Here is a 19,501-nt window from a genome sequence, read left to right on the forward strand (position 1 = left end):
ATCTAAAAAATAAATTATTCTCTAGATAGCAGCACATAATTCGTTTTATAATTACCATTTTAATAATAACTTTGGGCCAAAAACGGACCAACCCAATAATAGATGAATAGGCCATTTTAATTTCTAAATTTAACTCAGTGATTGTGGAATAAGTTATTTTTGTATTAGATTTTCTGATAGTGCTGGCTGATAATAATGATAACTATATACATACATTGTAATAATTTAAATACAATAAAGTGCCGTCCCAATTACATACACGACGTGTTGTTTTATTCATTGCAAACCGACACCTACACGTAATTTCTGATATAGACAAAAATGATTCATTGTTTATCAAGTACTAGAACTATTATGTTATGAATCTGGTGTATTTTTAGAAATCTGGATTTCTTAGACCTATCTTTCCTTTCATTGTTGTTAATCTTAGATTTTCCTTTGATATCTACTCCTAGCACCAGTCACGGAAAATTTGAGTATGTAGTACTAAGTTTTATTACCGTTTACTATATGGTGTGTTGTTAAGCACATAATGTATTATTAATTATTATTATTATTCTAAGATTTTAGAGCACTTAACAATAAATATAATATCAATTCTCCACAGTATTGATGGAAAAATAATAATTGAAGTTAGAACGACTTCTTCTCCTACAGATGTTAACAAGCACTCGAATAATTAAAAATTTGAGTGATGTATAATAGAGGTGGCCAACCCCAGTCGATCGCGGTTCTAGGTCACTTTGTACGGTCAGGTAAAATTTTAGATTGTAGAACGCGGACACTTTATACTATTATATATATATATAAAGTATTAAAGTATATACATATGTATATATTATATACAATTTTATTAGAAGTGTTATTAAGTTTAAATATTATTTGGTAAATCTAAGTATCTTATACATTCTAAATATACATATATTTCCCAAGCGCGATATCGGAGTTAATCAAATTATCGTTTGTGTTTATCGTTGAACTGAATTTCACTAAAACGACGACTGTCACGTCGTCACGATGACAACAACAAAGTCTACTAAATTAAGACCAAAACTTTTTAAAGATGGTTTTGAGTGCATAATATTGAGAGAAAGTTTAAACGATGTACGTTGGAAATGTTCTATCACTGCGTGTATAGGAAAAATTTCTACAAATCGTAAAGAACCATTAAGTACCTAATACATAAATGTTATTTCTTAATTGTATATGTTTTAATAACTATACTATGTTTGTTATTGTCAAAAATATTATATTTTTTTCAACAATATAATATATTGAGAACATATATTTCACAAATATTATAAATACTTACTACTTATATACTATACAAAATAAGTCTTTTTGTGAACATTTTTGTTAAGCTTTTTAAATCTAAATAAACGAATATATGTATAATAACTGATAACACCAGCTAAGGAAAGTCATAAATTACGATTGTATTTCAAAATAATTACATTCGAGTAGATTGTCCGACGATTATAACAAGATATTCGATTTAGATAGTGAATTATTTATATTATTACGATACTTATATTTTTACTATAATATGTAGTTTTTAAAAGCCTAATAAAATATTCACCAAAAGGCTAATTTTCCATAATACCTATTATGAATGATATAATATTTTATAATATAAATTTAACTTTACTATGTATTCATTTTTTTAGTATAACATATTTACTAAGTTAATATCACATAACCACCATCCAAAACAATTGGATGACACAACATTCTGTGCCGTTAACAATGCAAAAACTGACATGAAGCTGTGCGCAATTAGTAACAAAGAAAGAACAAATCAAATTCTTTTATCAATTGCACATGGATGTAACAGTAAGTAAATAGTTTAATGTAGTAAATAATAAAATTATTTATTTTATAGTAAAATATTTTTACATATTTTTATATATTATAAAATATTTATACATATTTTTATGTATTGATGTTTTATTATAGGTACAGTTTGTTCTAAGTTGGGGAATTCTGATGCTTTACGACGAACGATAAGACGTGCACGACGTAAATATGCTCCTGGCGAGCGCGAAAATCTTCTTTTTTCATTACCAGATAAATGGAAAACTACAATGGGTGGCAAGGCAGCTGATTTTCTAATTTATGACAACGGATATGGACATAGAATCTTAATTTTTGCTACAAATGAAGATCTGTCTTTTTTATCATCATCTAATATATGGTTCATGGATGGCACATTTAAATGTTCTAGTATATTTACAAATTATTATAGATTTTTAATTAGACGTAATAAAAATGATAAACCGAGTTTTTAACGGAGTCCAGATTCAAGGTTGTTTTTTTTCATTTCTGTCAGTCTGTATGGTGACAAATTCAACAGGACTTAACTTGGACTAGCAAAATTGTATAAAGAAAATGAACGGATTGCCAAAGAGTGCAAAATGATTACCTCATTGGCGTTTTTACCCATTGACGATATTTTGGTCGAAATTAGTAATATGTATGCAACATTATCTCAAGAGTTACTACTTCTTATTTCATACTTTGATAGAACCTATGTTAGTGGTTATAATAATAACAATGCACGGTATCCTCCTCCTAATTGGAATGTAAAATCGCAAACAATGTCTAAGTCTCACCAAACAAATAATTTCAGTGAAGGGTGGAATAATTCATTTAATATACTAGTTGGAACAACGAATCCGAGTTTTTGGACAGTTTTGAGTGCAGTACAATTAGGCAAATGTGGTAATAGGCTACATAAAAAGCAAAAATCCAATTAATGTGAAAATAATAATCTATTCAGTTTATGTAACCAGCACCAAAAGAAAGAAATGACAAATTTTGATTTTTAAATTCCATATTATATTATACATGCCGGTTTTAACATTATTATTTAACTTTTTTTTTCAATATGATTTTTAATTTATACTTATATTATACACATTGTTGATTTTATTATTTTGACTAATATTAATATACTATATTTTATAACGTTTTTTAATAAATTGACTTTTTATATTACACTTAATATAAAATAATATATAATATATTATTATAAAATATAATATTTTATTGACTTTTTATTATACTTTTATATTTAATTTTTACATTATAATAACTTATATTATACTTACTTAACACTTATGTATAACTATAAACATAAATATATACTTTATGTATATAACAGTACAAAGTGTCTGCGTTCTGTAATCTAAAATTTTATCTGACTGTACTAAGTGTCCGTGTTATGTAGTTCAAACAATGGACCGCACAAAGTGACCGTTTACCGTCAATCGCGACACCCTTTCGCATTTTCTTGAATTTTTGAATTTTTTTCAGAAAACAATTAAAATATTTTTTTTTTTTTGTAAATTTGTATATCTTTGTATATTCCACGAATATAAAAATTATATTTAGAAAAAAACAATAAATAACTATGAAAAACGAAATTATACACAGATATCGAATAAAAGATGAGTAAAACAACTGTACATATAATATATTTTTTGTTTATTGACAAAATGAGAACCTTTTTTTTTGGTCGACCGCGACAACCTAGAAAATCTCGGAGGTCGATCGCAAATCTATTAAAGTTGGCGGGGTGCCCACCTCTGATGTATAACATCCTTTAAAACTTCTTCGCGTAGGTCAACAACTTATTATAACATAGGGAAAATAGAAATCATATATTTTATTATATGTTTCTGGAACTTTAAGTTAACGTTAGAAATATCAAATATTGTCCCCAATATAGGAATTTTATTTGTTTCGGTGGTATTCCTCAAGAATTATTGTGGTTTACGGATGTTTAAGCTGAATGAAGGGAATAAATGCGAAAGTAGTTTCTCTCCCATTCGGAGTACCATAACTACACAAACGAGTAGATATAACGCTGTTTAAGAATATAATATCTGTATGATATGATATATTATAAATACAATGATATGATTATGTATTTATGTGTTTATATTATAATAATAATTATTATTATTATTATATACTCATATACGCAGCCAAAGAGTAATTAGAAAAAAATAACTACAACTTATGGAAAATTATAGATATAGCCACATTTTCTTGAAGTAAAAAAAATAAATTAGTATGATAATATTGTTTATCACAATCCACAATTAATTATAACACTATATTTTATTACCTAAATTATTATATATTATTATGATAATATAGGTAAGTATGTTTTTTTTATAACTCCAGTACATCTAAATTACAATTAAATAGTCAAGTTAAATTACTAATATAATATTACATTATAATAAAAAATACATTTTACAATCAATGATACATAACCTATATTATACAAAATACAATTATTTTAATCATACTGAACGTGGTATCCTAAAAATATATTACATAATAAAATACTAAGAAGAATTATATAAATAATCAATTTTCAATAGATTTTAAAAATCTAATAATTAGTTTGCTTATTACAACAATATTAAGTACGTCTTTTTAATAATAGTTATTTCGTTTGACAAAAAAAACCACAATATGCCAGACATTCAATAATACAATGGTGAGATTATACAAATTTTTGCTCTCGTAAAATTAATACATACAATATTATTATCATATTTGATGTCAAAAACATAATTAGTATCTTAATTATAATTTATAATTAGCTTGGCCACTTGAATGGAAAATAAATAATATAATACACGTCTTAACATACAAAGGTACTGTTGTAAATATAATATAATATAACATAGTCTTAAATTGATCTAAAGTTTTTGATAAACCTATACCTTATCTATACAAGTAAATATTTTACAGTAAATTTTACAATTCTGTCTTAAAATATAAGGAGACAAAACTTAAAAAAAATATTGCATGAAGGAGATTGGCGATAAATAAGGCTAGTGACACGATTTAGTTGTCGATACTTGGAGTGCAATTAGCGTTTTAAATAACAATATATATTATAATATATAATACTACCTATATGTTGTACACGAAGAGTGTTTAAGGAATTTAGGAAATTGTAATTCTGAATCAGTTATTGATTAACATTTTGTGAAATGATGTTTTTTATAAAATAAAATTATTATTAATAATTTGATGTACAGTATACATGTATTATTATAACAACATACATAACATAATATGATATATGTTATTATAACTTGTATTATTACCACTCAAAATGTGTTTGTGGGGGACAGTCTTTGGCGCTCCCACACCATTTGGTCTGCAACAATGGTGGACACTGCCGTCCTGCTCCTCTTGGGTGTTTTATCACTTCTCTGCGCCTCTGCATTTCGCCGATGCCGCATGACACGCTGCATGCGCTCCATTCAGACCAGACACCCAATTTACAGTCCCGGTACCCTGCACATAAAACATAGTTATATGAAAATCTAGTTTAAAAAAAACTATAAAACCCCTATTAATTGAAATCTATAAAAGGGTAAATAACGCTTTGATAGTTTACAATTATTAGATATTCATAATTACAGTATTTTTGGAAACTAAAAATAAATAAAATAAATAATCACTTGATTTTTTGTGAGTTTTATTATGTTTTTGAACATGATAGTTGTCCAAAATACTGTTCATCAACGCTTCTTTATTACCTTTTGGTATTGATATGGACGATGTAACGTTATTGGAAACCAATACTTTATCATCGCCAATACTGAAAAATGAACAATCAGTCGTTATTTAATTGCTGTAAGCAGTAGTTAATAAATAATAATACATTAATATAATTTAAAACTATATTTATTTATAATAAACCATTATTATTAGTATTATTATTATCGTATGGTATAATATGCAAGCATTACAAACTAGTCACAGATATGTATAAATAATTCACATAACAATAAAACAATATTAAACTTTAAAATTAATGTAATGGGTAACCTTTCCATGTTGTCAATTAGTTAAGTAATCTAAAGTTGGATGTCAAGTGTCCTTATCTATTTTACAATGTTGTCGGTTGCTTTGTGGAGTTCTTCCACTGTCCCATTAAATGCGCAAAGAGGGCAATCACTTAAAATATGGGAGATGGACTGTAATGAGTGGGCGCAGTCACAGCCAGGACTATATCTCATTTTTCATTTATGTAGCATCTCTCCGAAGCGACCATGTTCTGTGCGTAGGCGATTAAGTGTTACCCACTCGTGACGAGCTAATTGTTGTCCTGCAGAAACTAGAATATCCAGGCTTTTGATTAGGCTATAAAATTGTCTATGGTATAATTCTGCCATTCTAGTGTCCATTCATTCATACCGTCATACTGGTTATCAATGAGTCTATTTATAGTTAGATAAGCAGGTTTTCTAGATTTTAGCCTAAGATTCTAGTTTGATGCGTCTTGATGTAATGGAAGGTTAGGTTATTCTCTACATGCAGCTTTTTTACGCCGGATGTGTGGCGGTAGAATGTTGCAAAGGACTGGGAGCCATTCTGTCGGAGTCCATTTGACAGTACCAGAGATAATACGCATAGAATGATTAAGTTGAACATCGATCTTGCTACAACGCGAACTATTTAACCATACTGGAGAGACATATTCTGCGGCAGAATAGACTAGCGCCAAGGCCGACGTTCTCAGGGTGGGCATCGCTGCCCCCCCAGGATGAGCCAGCTAGTTTATAAATAATGTTGTTTCCAGTTTTAAGTTTAGCAGCATTATTTTCGATGTGGTATTTAGAAGTTAACTGTCTATTAAGCGTCACTCCTAGATATTTCGGTGACGGATCGTATTCAAGGCTTTTTCCACCAAATTTAATTTGAGGATTGTATTTTTACAATCGATTATTAAAGTGGAATGTAGTCATTACAGTTTTATTAAATCATTTAAGCTATAATATTTATGATATTGTCTAAATAAACATAACACCAATTCTTCACAGTATTGGTGAAAGCAATATTAATTGATGTTAAAACGACTCTGTCTCCTGAAAATACTAATAAGTCCTCAAAAAAAAAAATAAATAAATAAATAAGAAGAAGAATAAAGAAAAATATGAGTAATATATACTAAATTTATAATAAATAAATATATATAACTAAATGCATAACTTAGGGCTTAACTTATTTTAATTTTCCTAACAATTTATGGCATTTATACGAAAAATAAAAACGTTGTATGATATTTCATATTATAGTGATAAGGATAAGGATAAAGATTAGATAAAGATCTGTCCATATGAAAATATAAAATGAAGAGTATATATAATAGTAACATTATAAATAATTGTTCTGTTAAGTACTTTGATTAAAATAATTTAATTAATTTGTTATAATAATATAAAAATGTTACCTCCAATGATACCCATTTTACTAAGTCAAAATATTATATTATATTTAAGTAATTTACATTTTCGAACAAATTAGAGAGATTTAAGGTGAAGTAACTAGTAATTTTGTAAAATTGTATTACGATAAATAGTTGCATTTATATTTAAAAATTCAAAAAGTTACAAGTATTTGAATTTAACATTTTTTACTCAATTTTTGCATAGTGTACAATAGTATAAATATACACATTAATACTTATAAGAGCTATAATACACTACCATACATTTTACTGTTTAAATACATAGCATACAATTAAAATATACAGTAGAATCCGCTTAATTGGGACACATTTGGCGGTGAACTATTTGTCCTATTATCCGACTGTCCCGATTAACCGAATAACTAATACACCGATACATTCGTTCGTGACTATACAATCTGTCCCTATTAAGCGGTTGTCCCCTTTATGTAGTGTCTCAAATAAGTGGATTCTACTATATAACATAACCCAACTCTAATGCTTATTTTTTAAAAATCATTAATGTGAAATATATTTATACATATTAATTTAATAAGTCGTTAAAAATTGTAATAGACTAAGTAAGATATAACATAAATTAAGCCTAATTTAAGAAATTTACACAGTTTAGTTAATACACAGTGTACTGTAACCTTACCTTTTATAGTTATTGTACTCTTGTTCTCGTCTTTGCTGTTCCATTTCCAGTTGTACCTCACGATCGCTATCACTGTCACCATTTAAAACTTTAATAACGCTCTCTTCGATTTTTACCGTGGGGTCTGATGCCTGTCCTCTACCGTTCAAAGATTGTTCATATTCTTTGATCTATAATATTTACCAAGAAAAACAAAACACAGCAATATTACACATTCCATGAAAAAGAATTGGTTTATAAGTATTTCTATAAATGTAATCATTTAGTATGTCGTAGGTCATAAGGAATATTAAAATTTTTGACAAAAACACTATGATCTTTTTAATGGAACAGTCTGTTTGTGAACTAATTATTATTTTTCCAAACAGCCAGCTATTAAATGGGCTTGTTGCAGAAAAATTTAGAGCAGTTATACTTTTTAAAAACTAAAATTATTATAAAGTTATTGTATTGCAATTTATTGCTTGTACAAAAAAAAAAAAAACAAATAACAATATCTATATTTTTCGACTAAGTACCAAATTAAATAATAATATAAAGAGAAACAAGGAAGAGATATTAATAATTTGGAGAGCGGGGTTATCAAAAATGTTATTACAAAACATCGTGCAAAACAAATACTGTGTAAAAATGTCACGGTTAGGTTAAGTTAGGTCAAAATAAATAGGCAAAATTAGTTATGAGTATACAATATATATACATAAAATTAGTTTATAGTCAAAAACTGTACAATAATATTCAACTTCACTAAAATAAATATAATAGATGCTTATAAAGTTTACATAATATTTTATTTTTGTGCAAGTAAAAATTACTGTATAATAATTGACGTTTGTAAAAATTCCCAATGCAGATGTCTATTTTCAATAAGCTTGCTTATCCGGCCATTTGAATAATTAATAAGTAGTCCACAGACAGGCTATCCCGTTGTAAAGAGCCTAGTATTTTTGCATAAAATACTGATTTTTTTATATGGCCTATGACATAGGTTAGGTTAGGTTATAGGTCCTATGACATATATAATATACTTATAACGCGTGATTCGTTTAAGTTCTCACACTCATTATTTTACCTTCAACTTTTTTTGAAAATATTATTTTCACATAATTAGATAAAAAAATTATATTTTTTGTCACTATCATTTGTTTGGCTTTACTTTTTTAATGACAGTACATATTTTTAATTTCATAGATTAGGTTTGCACCTAACCTATTCTATAGATATTATGATTACACTAATAATCTCGTAAAACGTATGATTAATAATGACTAACGTATTACGTATGACTAATTTTATATTATTACCTATGTCCTATTTAGTTGTATTGTAGCTTTCGTACCTTACTTGTCTCAGTTTAAACCTACCTCTGTGAGTCTAGCTTTTCGGCGCTTGTTTATATAAAATCTAAACATCGATCATGATTGGACGTGGACAGTAATCTGAGATGCGCATTATCACATGTCGTCAAACATTCAAAAATTAATTAAATTAAACAGTTCCAACCCTCTCATTAATTTATAATTAATAATAGTTAATTTTAATTTTAAATTGTAATAATATTTTTTTCTTATGCAAATAAATTAATTTAATATCAAAAAAAAACTTCATTTAAGTTATATTTATATTAATCCAATAACCAACATTAAACTATGTTATGAAGTATATTATATTATACATAAAAATATTAGGCATACATAAATCTTTTAGTAGTAAGGGGTAGGGCGTGGATTTCAAAAGGTTGATAACCCTTGTGTTAGGTTACAATATTTTGTATATTTCGTAGTATTTTAGAGTATAAATATTTAATTTCAAACCTGAAGTTAATCATTTATACAGGCTTTAGATGAATTGTGTTGAATGAAATGTTAGTCCACTAATCCACGCATTTAAACATTAAATGGTTATAATACCGACTAATTAACAATACTCGTATAGTTATATGACATTTATTTGTTTGTATTGAAGTACTTAGAAAATCATTCTGCTGTGAAATATGAAAATAAAAATATATGCTGTGACTCAAAAAAGTAAAACTTAAAAAATGACAACGATTAAAAATTGTAAGAATATAGATTTTTCAAAAATGTAGTTTTACTATTACATTAATAATTTTAAAAAAATTAATACTTTTTTAAACAATTATAGTGTAGATACTTAAATAGATCATCTATTATATCCATAAAAGGTATCGAATAATACTTTTATAAATTGAAAAGTCGCTATGGTGGGTAACCGATTGAACTGTGGATAATAGAAAGAGCTGGCAGGGTGTGATGGATAGTTGCTTTTTATTCGGTATACAATGCCCTGTGGATCGGTGGGCCAGTTCGGCGCGGTAAACGTGAAGCCGTTGTCGCATCCCGCGTCAATTGGATCAGCCTATATTAAAATGTATACACAATTAGATAAAATATAATCTAAATTTAACTAAATTAATAGTTAAATTTAATCCAATGATATAATAATAAAATTGATTTTAAGATGGTTCATTGTTTAATTTACATATTTCAAAGAACATTCTTAAAGTGAAATGATTGATATTATTATTATTTAATGTAAGACGCTAATATTTAGTCATTTAGTCAATGTATGCAAAGTATAACTAAGATAGTAAAATAATTTGTTGTTTCACAAAATTGTTCACTCTCTTTTCATATACATATATTGGCCGTTTTCAGTGATTATCTAACTAACAGTAATACATAAAAACGTTTATTACTGGTATATCGTAGTTATCATAAATTAATGTTTGTAATTTAGTAGTTAAATTCTATAAAGAATAAATGATAATATTATTAAAGTTCATATCCCGAATCGAAAAAATTCATAATATTTTTTAGTTAATCAACTTTGTATTACTTTTTAGAAATTTTTTTACTTACTCACACAAATATTGAAATATAGGTATATTATAGCCATGTAACAATAATGTAGTATAAACTACAAACTCTATTATGTAACTTGTACATTAGTATAAACATGCATATTTTTAGAACAATATATATTCCACATTTTATATTTTGATAAATTTAATGTATCGATACTGAGTATGATAATAATATACTAACCTCAATAGTGATGCTATCGAGCCAGTTTCCATTCACGCACAGATCAAACGAATCTATACCAATAAACCAATCCGGAGATGGAATCATGCGTGACATCAATGACACCTTAAAAATAAATGTATGGATTTTACAATTTGATCAATTATAATAATAATATAAAAATTTAATATACTTTATATACTGCACTAAACGTAAACAGTAAACAAGTGCGATTTATGCAATTGCTGTGATTTAAAACAAAATTGTTTTCTTTTAGAAAACACAATAATTTTTTGAAAGAAACTATAGATGAAAATAAAAGAAATATATAAAAATACTCCATTGCATATTCTAGGAATGATCTTAGTAGTGAACAATACAATACTTTAATATTGTATGCATAAAGGATCATTAAAATCAAGTCAGATGCATTTAATGAACACAAATAAACATGGGAATTTTTTCCATAACTTGTGTATTAACATAGGCATTAAATGATAAATCAGCCGACACGATAAAATCTAGATCCCGTACTTGATTAATAGAGTGAAAAAATAAACCATTAATAAAATACTGAGAATTAATATAAGATTCTATAAGATTTAAAACGATTAAATTAAATATGAACATATTTATAAATGATCGCCTTGTAGAACATTTAACGTGATAACGATCCCTTTAGAAACTTCTTAAATATAATCTTAAATATTTGAGGAGCTCATAAAGAAAACCATGATAATAATAGATCCCATATTATTTTAGTTAAAAGATCAGTGTAAATAGTATTGATCTGGCCACCTAATCCAATGGACAACGATTTTTATTAAATAGAAATAAAATATTAATGTATTATTTAATGTAGATTTAACTCGACGGAATCAATGTTGTTCATTTCGGAATATTGTTTAATTTTAAACTAAAACAAGATTTGAGTTTGATAGTTTAGTGTTGCTAATATTAAATCCAGAGTGTAAGTAGGTTTAACCTAACCTACTGTAGGTACCTCATTATCATTAACATCCAATAATGAAAATCAAATTTTATCCAGAGTAATAGTTTTATTAGCGTGACTGGTTTGTAATTAGCTAATATTATGACACAATACCTACCGGCATGTAGGTTTACTATATTCATCAAACTGTGTTAAATGTATTATTATTATTATTAATACTCGTATATACGTGCTTGTACTCGTATTTTCAGACATAACTTAAATAACTTTTAACATATTATCATTGGAATAATTATATGGATTATCAATTATACAGGTTATTAAAGGTAATAGAGGTAATGTATATAGGTACCTGATGGGAGTTGAAGGAAAAGGAGTGGAAAAATATCAGGTAATCAGCGGAAAATTAATTCCGTGTATCGAGCCGAGTCAGCGCGGTGGGAAAGGAAAAAAGTAAACTCATCAGATAAAATAAACAAAACGAATTTACACTCGAACAATTGTAGAGATGGTGTAAATGTTCAATGCTTTTTTTTATTATTTAAAATTATATACTGCTTCATCCGCAGTAGGTACCTGATACGACTTCTGATAACCTTTCCGATACTAGGACTCTCTCAGTAATCAAATAACTAGTCACCGGGGAAATAACTTTGAATTCTTACTGAAGTATTTTTCTTAAAATAAGAAAAAATCGATGATTATTTTGCGAAAGGAAAACAAAAAAAAAAAATATGGTAAAGTATATTTTATTATAACAAGGTATTTGTATAATACGTGTCTTCATTGTTGTGCTTATTGCATATTGTTGTTAATATGAATAGTTAAAATTACAATTATTATTATATTCCACGAATTGTATAAAATGTACAGTGAATCAATGCATATATTTTATGTTCGACGGTATATTTATCATACAAATTATTGAAGTTATTTTTTTGTCAAATAAATCTTTGTTTGATATCAAATATCAATATGCATATATTAGAATTTTGGTAACATTATATACACAATTAATTAATTATTTATAAACAGAACAACTTAACAAATAAATATATTATTAGGTATAAAAATAATTGTTCAATATTTCTTAGAAAATATTAACATAATTAATTTAAATCTACGGTCATGTATTACATAAATATGAAAATTTTTATTCTTCAACGCCAGTTAAAATATTATTTAAAATGTTATATCAATTAATAACACAGTTGAGCTAAGTTTATAAACATATTTTATAAGTATATAATATCACAAAAGTAACTAATTAAACCTTACTGTTTTATAATAATATCTTGTTAGTTCTTATAATAAAAAAAAAATGCCAAAAACTCAACTCATAATAGCCTAGATATATTTTGGCAGTCCACTATCTGATATATATATATATATATAGGTTTATCACTATTAAATTTGTTTTTGATGATCGAACGTAATAATATTTCTTTATTTAATAATAATTCTCAATTCCCATTATAATATTGTATACTTTAAATTAATATATTGGACACAAGTACCTACTATGTACATTACAGTGACGTGTCGATTATCCGCTTTAATTGTGCCTGAAAGGGTGCCAACTGAGATTTTAAATAATTATTATAAAATCATATTATTAATTTAATTTTTTTTTATACGTAAATTTGCTAAATTGCGTTTCAATTTTTTTCGTTACATAAACAGGTTACAAAAAAATACAAGAAATTCCAATAAATCATTTTACCAAAAAAAAAAAAAAAAACAATTATCTGTAGTTAGTTAATTAGGAAAACAAATAAACGTACACGAACTGAATCACGATGACATACTGAAAAATATTTTATTAGCAATTTAAAACCGATGTTCGACAGCGAATCACTTTAGGAACTCGCGCGATGCGTTTTGACGTTGGATTTATTTAAATCGCGCTTAAGAGGACGTAGTACTACGTAGACCTAGCCTTTTATTGATATTATTATTTTTAAGTAAGTTATGATAATTTTAAAATGTACAGTTTCAAAATATCATAACATGCTTAAAAATAATAATATCAATAAAAGACTACGAGGGGCCCATGGATAATTATCTTACCTTTAAATTTTATAATAAGTCAGTTCACTCTAATATCAAAACTAACAGAACAGCACAATATTGAAAATGGTGAACAAAAATTTGCTATGTTGCACGTGTGTAAGACGAAGACAACACAATATGCGGGTACTTACGTCCTCTTAAATCGTTTTATAGTTGTCAGAGAAAAAAAATATATATGTATCTATACGTTTAACTGTAAAAAACGACATGTGTACGTTTGTGTGTGGTAATGAATAGTATACCTAAAAATATATCTTAGACGTTTAAATAGTGTGTGCATACATGTTGTACGTCAAATTATAATTATAAACAATTTTTATTGTAGACACGAAAAGAGATTAAATGTGTTTCGTTATTTGCGAATTAAAGATTTGCTTGTGTAAAATTACGTTTAACGCGAAATTCTCAGCGGCTCCGAAACTAAGTGCTCGAGATTTGGTTTCGATTTACAACTCAAATTGTAGTTGGTAAATGGGCTTTAGGCCTAGGTTCTCATAATTAAGCAGGCAGGTTTGAACCCCACTCCGGCAGTTACGGCGGCGGCGTTGAAAATTGCACAACCACCCACGTTTGGGAGTAGAAATAATGCTTAGATTTTTGACTTCAGCCACTCTTTAAAAATGAAAATTAATCTAATTGGTACTTTGGGGGGGGGGGTCAAAAGTAAAACCCTAAGAAAGTAACGAAAAAACGGGAATTTTACGCATTAATCAGTTTTCTACAAAATCATTTTTTTAAATTTTACTGTAACACAAAAACGAATTATTGGAAATACTTGATATTTTCACCAAATGTTTATATTAGCGTTATCTAAATTTACAATTAAAATTTTCGATTTTTCTAAGTTTTTTTTTGAAATGCCGATAAAATAAACTTGGCATTCCAAAAAATCTTTAAAATTTAATAGAAGGTTTATTATACGTTTTACTTATCTCAGTAAAAAAAAATCAAAAATTTTAAATCACAATTTTTGTTTATAAGCATTTAAAATTAAAATATTTACGAAATATGTCAAAATCGCAAAAATTGCAAAAATTTGCAAGGAATTTTGAAGTTTAAAATTCATTAAATTTTTATGATTTATACCTAAGGTTAAAAAACCCAACACAAGGTTCTCCATAACTTTTTCTTAAAATAACTGTAGAAAAAAATTCTAGCGTCAATATAAAAAAAATTAGCGTATGAAATTTATAACGATATATGTATTAAAAATTAAATATAGCTAGGTAATAATATAATATATCCTATTAATTATCTTAGACTGACAAATCATTTCCGTTCAGAATCGTTTTTCGTGTACAATGATACCTGTCATTGCATTTAAATTTAACACATTTATAAAACTATAATAGTGACCTACTCTCCATCTCTACTATACAGTAGAGCGATACTCACTTACCCACCCTTTTCTATTTCAAAATTATTTAAAATCATTATCTTGTACATAGTACGATAAATACTTAAATATAATACTATAAATAATTTTCTTTCGTCTATATAGTTTCTATTTCTGTAAATTAATAAGAATAAGTTAGAAATTATTTTTAATAATACTCGAGTGTCACGATTTTGGTAATATTGTATAGGTATTTAAATACAAATACAATAACATCTATGCGCTCACATTATCCGTAATCCGTCGCAGTCGGATTGCCTAATTGGTAGGTTTAGTTGCGTATCAAAAATTGATTTTCACCGTTGATTACTGAATACTTAAAGTTCAATCACGTCATTTGATTTTATTAGAAATGTAACCTTGAAAATTCGCAAATGAAAATTTCTAAAAATTTTAGTTTTAATATATTGTTCTTATTAGAAGAATTTTTATTGAGTTTAAGTTAAATTCTTCCATAAAAACCTTATATTGTGCCCACGTAAGGTCTATTTTAGAATACGGTACTATTGTATGGGATCCTGCCACTTTTTGTGGAAAGGATCAAATTGAAAGAGTACAACATAAATTTCTAAAATATACAGCATTTATTTTAAGTATTGACCATCAACTTCATGATTATAACCCAATTTTAAATAAGCTTGGTTTATCATCCTTAAAAGATAAAAGAAAATTTGCTAACCTGAAATTTCTCCAACTACTAATATATGGCTGTATTGATTATCCTATTTTACTTTCCATGATTAACTTTAAAGTCCTTTGCTCTTCTGTCCGTCAAGGTTAGGTTTTTTATTTTTTATTTTAAAATGCAACACCAATTATGCTGACTGCTGAGAATCAGCCAATCTTTAGAATGATGCGTATGGCAAATAGTGGTTTGTCATTTTTGTAGTATCTTTTATTGTTAAATTCATGTTTTTTATTTAAGTATAATTAAAATTTTCACTATTTTTATTGTTGTTATTCATTGTTAAAATTTGAATTAGTATTATCATATTATGTATAATTGAGCTCAGCCCGTATTGTTGATAATAAATAAATAAATAAATTGTTCTTAACTTAATTAATTTTTAATATATTAAATTAATTTTTAAATATATTCAAATACTTTATAAATTTTCTATTTCATTTTTATTTACATTATAACAAGTATAATGTCAGAGTCAAACACAACACTTATAATAAGAATACTACTAAAATAAAAAAAAATTATAATTTGGGTAAAATTTTGGAAGTGACTCAAACAATAAATTACAAAAAAAAATCAATAATTGTACCTAGCAAAACGAATATACACTCAACATTTATACTGAAGTAAAAATACAACATTTTTAATAAAAGAAAAAAATGCACATTTATTACTGAGTTAAATATTATATATTTAATATAGGTATAATATATAATATATATTTAATCATTTGTATTTTTAATTTACTATATTATTATGTTCAATATAATATAACACCAAAATAATATTAAAATAGGTATAAATGGTAATAAAAGTACATAGTTTAAAATATAATTATGAATATATGAATAATAACATAATTTTAAGTTATAGCTATAACTATAAAATATCAAAAGATTTATTTACTTAATTTAAAAAACTAATATGATAAACTATCAAATTTTCATGTTTTTGAAAATTTTCATGACACTGAAATCAATTTTCAGTTTCTACTTTAACCTTTTGACGTACAAAACAGCACCAGACTTTCGATGTCAGGATGTGGGATTGCATGGTTAGGCATCGATTTACACTAGTTGATGACAGACACCTAGATACTCAAATTCAACTTTTCTGCATTCAAAACAAGACCACTATAATATCGAGCTACCTAATCAGTAGTAGCAACAACTTCGTCAACATTTTTATCACCCACTTAATCACAAAACTAAAATTGTGATTACTAGAATTTCTCCAAAGTCGTGTTTCCGACCTAGGGTACTCACTTACACCGAGTTACATGGATAGCTAGTCAGTTATAAAACTTAATTTATAACTATTAACATATCATAGTAATTGTACACCTTGAATGATAACTGATAAATTATTCATTATCAATAATTTCTGCGTGAAATCAATATATTATTTCTAATTATCTATAACCGAACGTTTAAAAGAAAAAAAAAATGTTTTTCAATATTTCATTGAAATATTTTAAGAAGAGTGAAATATTTTGATTGAAAAATTAATAAATCTGTGACCGGATTGTACTTTTTAAAATGATTATGAAATAGTTTAGCTTTACCGGGGTTTAAATAATAGATCATCGAATATTCACATTTATTATATTTTAAGTTATAATGAATTAGTAAATACTTACCCTAGAATGATTTCCATCAACGAAGAACTGTGATTGAGTCCAGGCAGCTCCTGTCGATACGCTGGGCGCTACAAAAGTATTCAGTATCATATCTTCGGCTGCTCGTCCACCATTCCCTCCAATCAAATCTTCACCACCGCCATCGTCCAATTTATCACTGCGCCCAGTCTTAGCAAACATGCGAACACTTTCAGATGCTGGTGTGCCTTCTCGGAACATGGTATAACCTCTAGAATGCGACCTGCCTAAAAATAAAATAACTATAATAAAAATTATAGTTTACAGATAATCGAACTGATTTGTATAAGTGTGCTTATGCTCTAATATAGGGGTCACCAAATGGTGGCCCACGAACAAATTTTATCCGGCCCACAGACAAAGAATAAATAACATATACTACAACAACATAATTTATGTTATTATAATTAAAGGCTCGTCGGTAGAACTCATGGCTTTATACAATAAAAATAACAAAAATAAGACATTAATAATAAGAATAATAAAATATTAACAAAAATAATTTAGGTAATCAATTATTTGTATTTGGCATACTATTATTGTAAGAATTTTGCGTAGGTGGCTGACAATAAATTGTCTTGGGTAAAATAACATTCATAAAAATATGAAATAGTAAAATATGGAAAAATGGCAATGCAGTATGTACACATACAAAACCAAAAATCAAACCGCATGGAAATTCATATAGGATAACATTATTGGATATAATAAGATATAATAATATTTATAATTTTGATGGATGAAAATTCAACTTTTAATAATAAAAAAACTAATTTCGTTTTAGAAAGGACAGGACATTTATCTGCTAATAAAATATGACAATATATATATAAAATTTAAGGAACATAGGGGAGTTGTTTTATACACTTGGTTGAGATACGTTACGACAACATGATGTCTTAGGATTATTGTTGAGTAGTGATTGTCGGCTTTTCGCTCACCGAGGGCCCATGGTCGATGCTTAGCCTATCATTTGCAAGACGTGCATGGAGTTGAACTTGGAAGTACAAAATGGTTCACCTGCGTATATTATGAAACATCTGGCAACTGACAAAATAGTGTGACTTACTGACTTGACGAAGGTAACTGTTGTCAACGGTCGTGATAAGATAAAAAATATCTAAGTGTGGAAAAAACGACAGAGCCGTTGGACCTCTGGCGTTTGATATCATGAAGTCTTCGTCGTTGTGAGGGATTACATTGCGGGTCGTGTTACAATATTTGTGGAGACGTTATTACAGCCATGCACCCCGGTGCGCGCCGGAGCCAAAGCAACGCGTCGGCGGCGACGGTGATCAGCCACGTGAACGTCGTGTTAACTAGACACTGAATACTGATATACGGGGGAAGGAGAGGGACATAATTGTACATGATTTTCGCGACTTTTATAGTGTTATATAATATTACTAAATAAAATCGTTAGATATATGTGTATTATTCATTATTTCTGTATGTCGTCACTTTTAAGAACAGTAGAAATGCTTCAATAATCTACTATAGGTGTAGCTTATAATAGTAAATTTAATTTAATTGTTATTTTATAAGTAAAAAGTCCTTTGAATTTTTTTAATAATCGAAGAAAAAAATTAAGGAAAAACGAGAATTTTTATGTTAGTTAAGTTTTTGATTACATCTAATAGTTTTTTTTTTATGTAATTCCAAAACCAAATATATAGATACTTTCTTTAAAAATGTTCACAAAGTATTTGTATTATCATTTTCTATATGTAGTAAAATTTAAAAAAAAGTCAATATGTTTGAGTTATGTA

The 19,501-nt window shown here is 27.1% G+C and overlaps 1 protein-coding gene across 1 annotated transcript; it reads right to left on the reverse strand.

Annotated features, from left to right (window-relative positions):
* Positions 1–4,562: 4,562 nt before the first annotated feature.
* On the reverse strand, positions 4,563–18,904 carry LOC113558388 (spondin-1-like). The gene is made up of 7 exons (XM_026963841.1): positions 18,802–18,904; positions 17,715–17,959; positions 10,991–11,095; positions 10,122–10,301; positions 7,923–8,092; positions 5,493–5,632; positions 4,563–5,325 (listed from the first exon to the last, which is right to left on the reverse strand). Exons 1-7 carry the CDS (start codon positions 18,902–18,904, stop codon positions 5,129–5,131), a joined length of 1,140 nt encoding a protein of 379 aa, XP_026819642.1. The 3' UTR covers positions 4,563–5,128.
* Positions 18,905–19,501: the final 597 nt, after the last annotated feature.

The sequence above is a fragment of the Rhopalosiphum maidis genome, chromosome 3 (assembly GCF_003676215.2).
Source record: "Rhopalosiphum maidis isolate BTI-1 chromosome 3, ASM367621v3, whole genome shotgun sequence".
NCBI lineage: Eukaryota > Metazoa > Arthropoda > Insecta > Hemiptera > Aphididae > Rhopalosiphum > Rhopalosiphum maidis.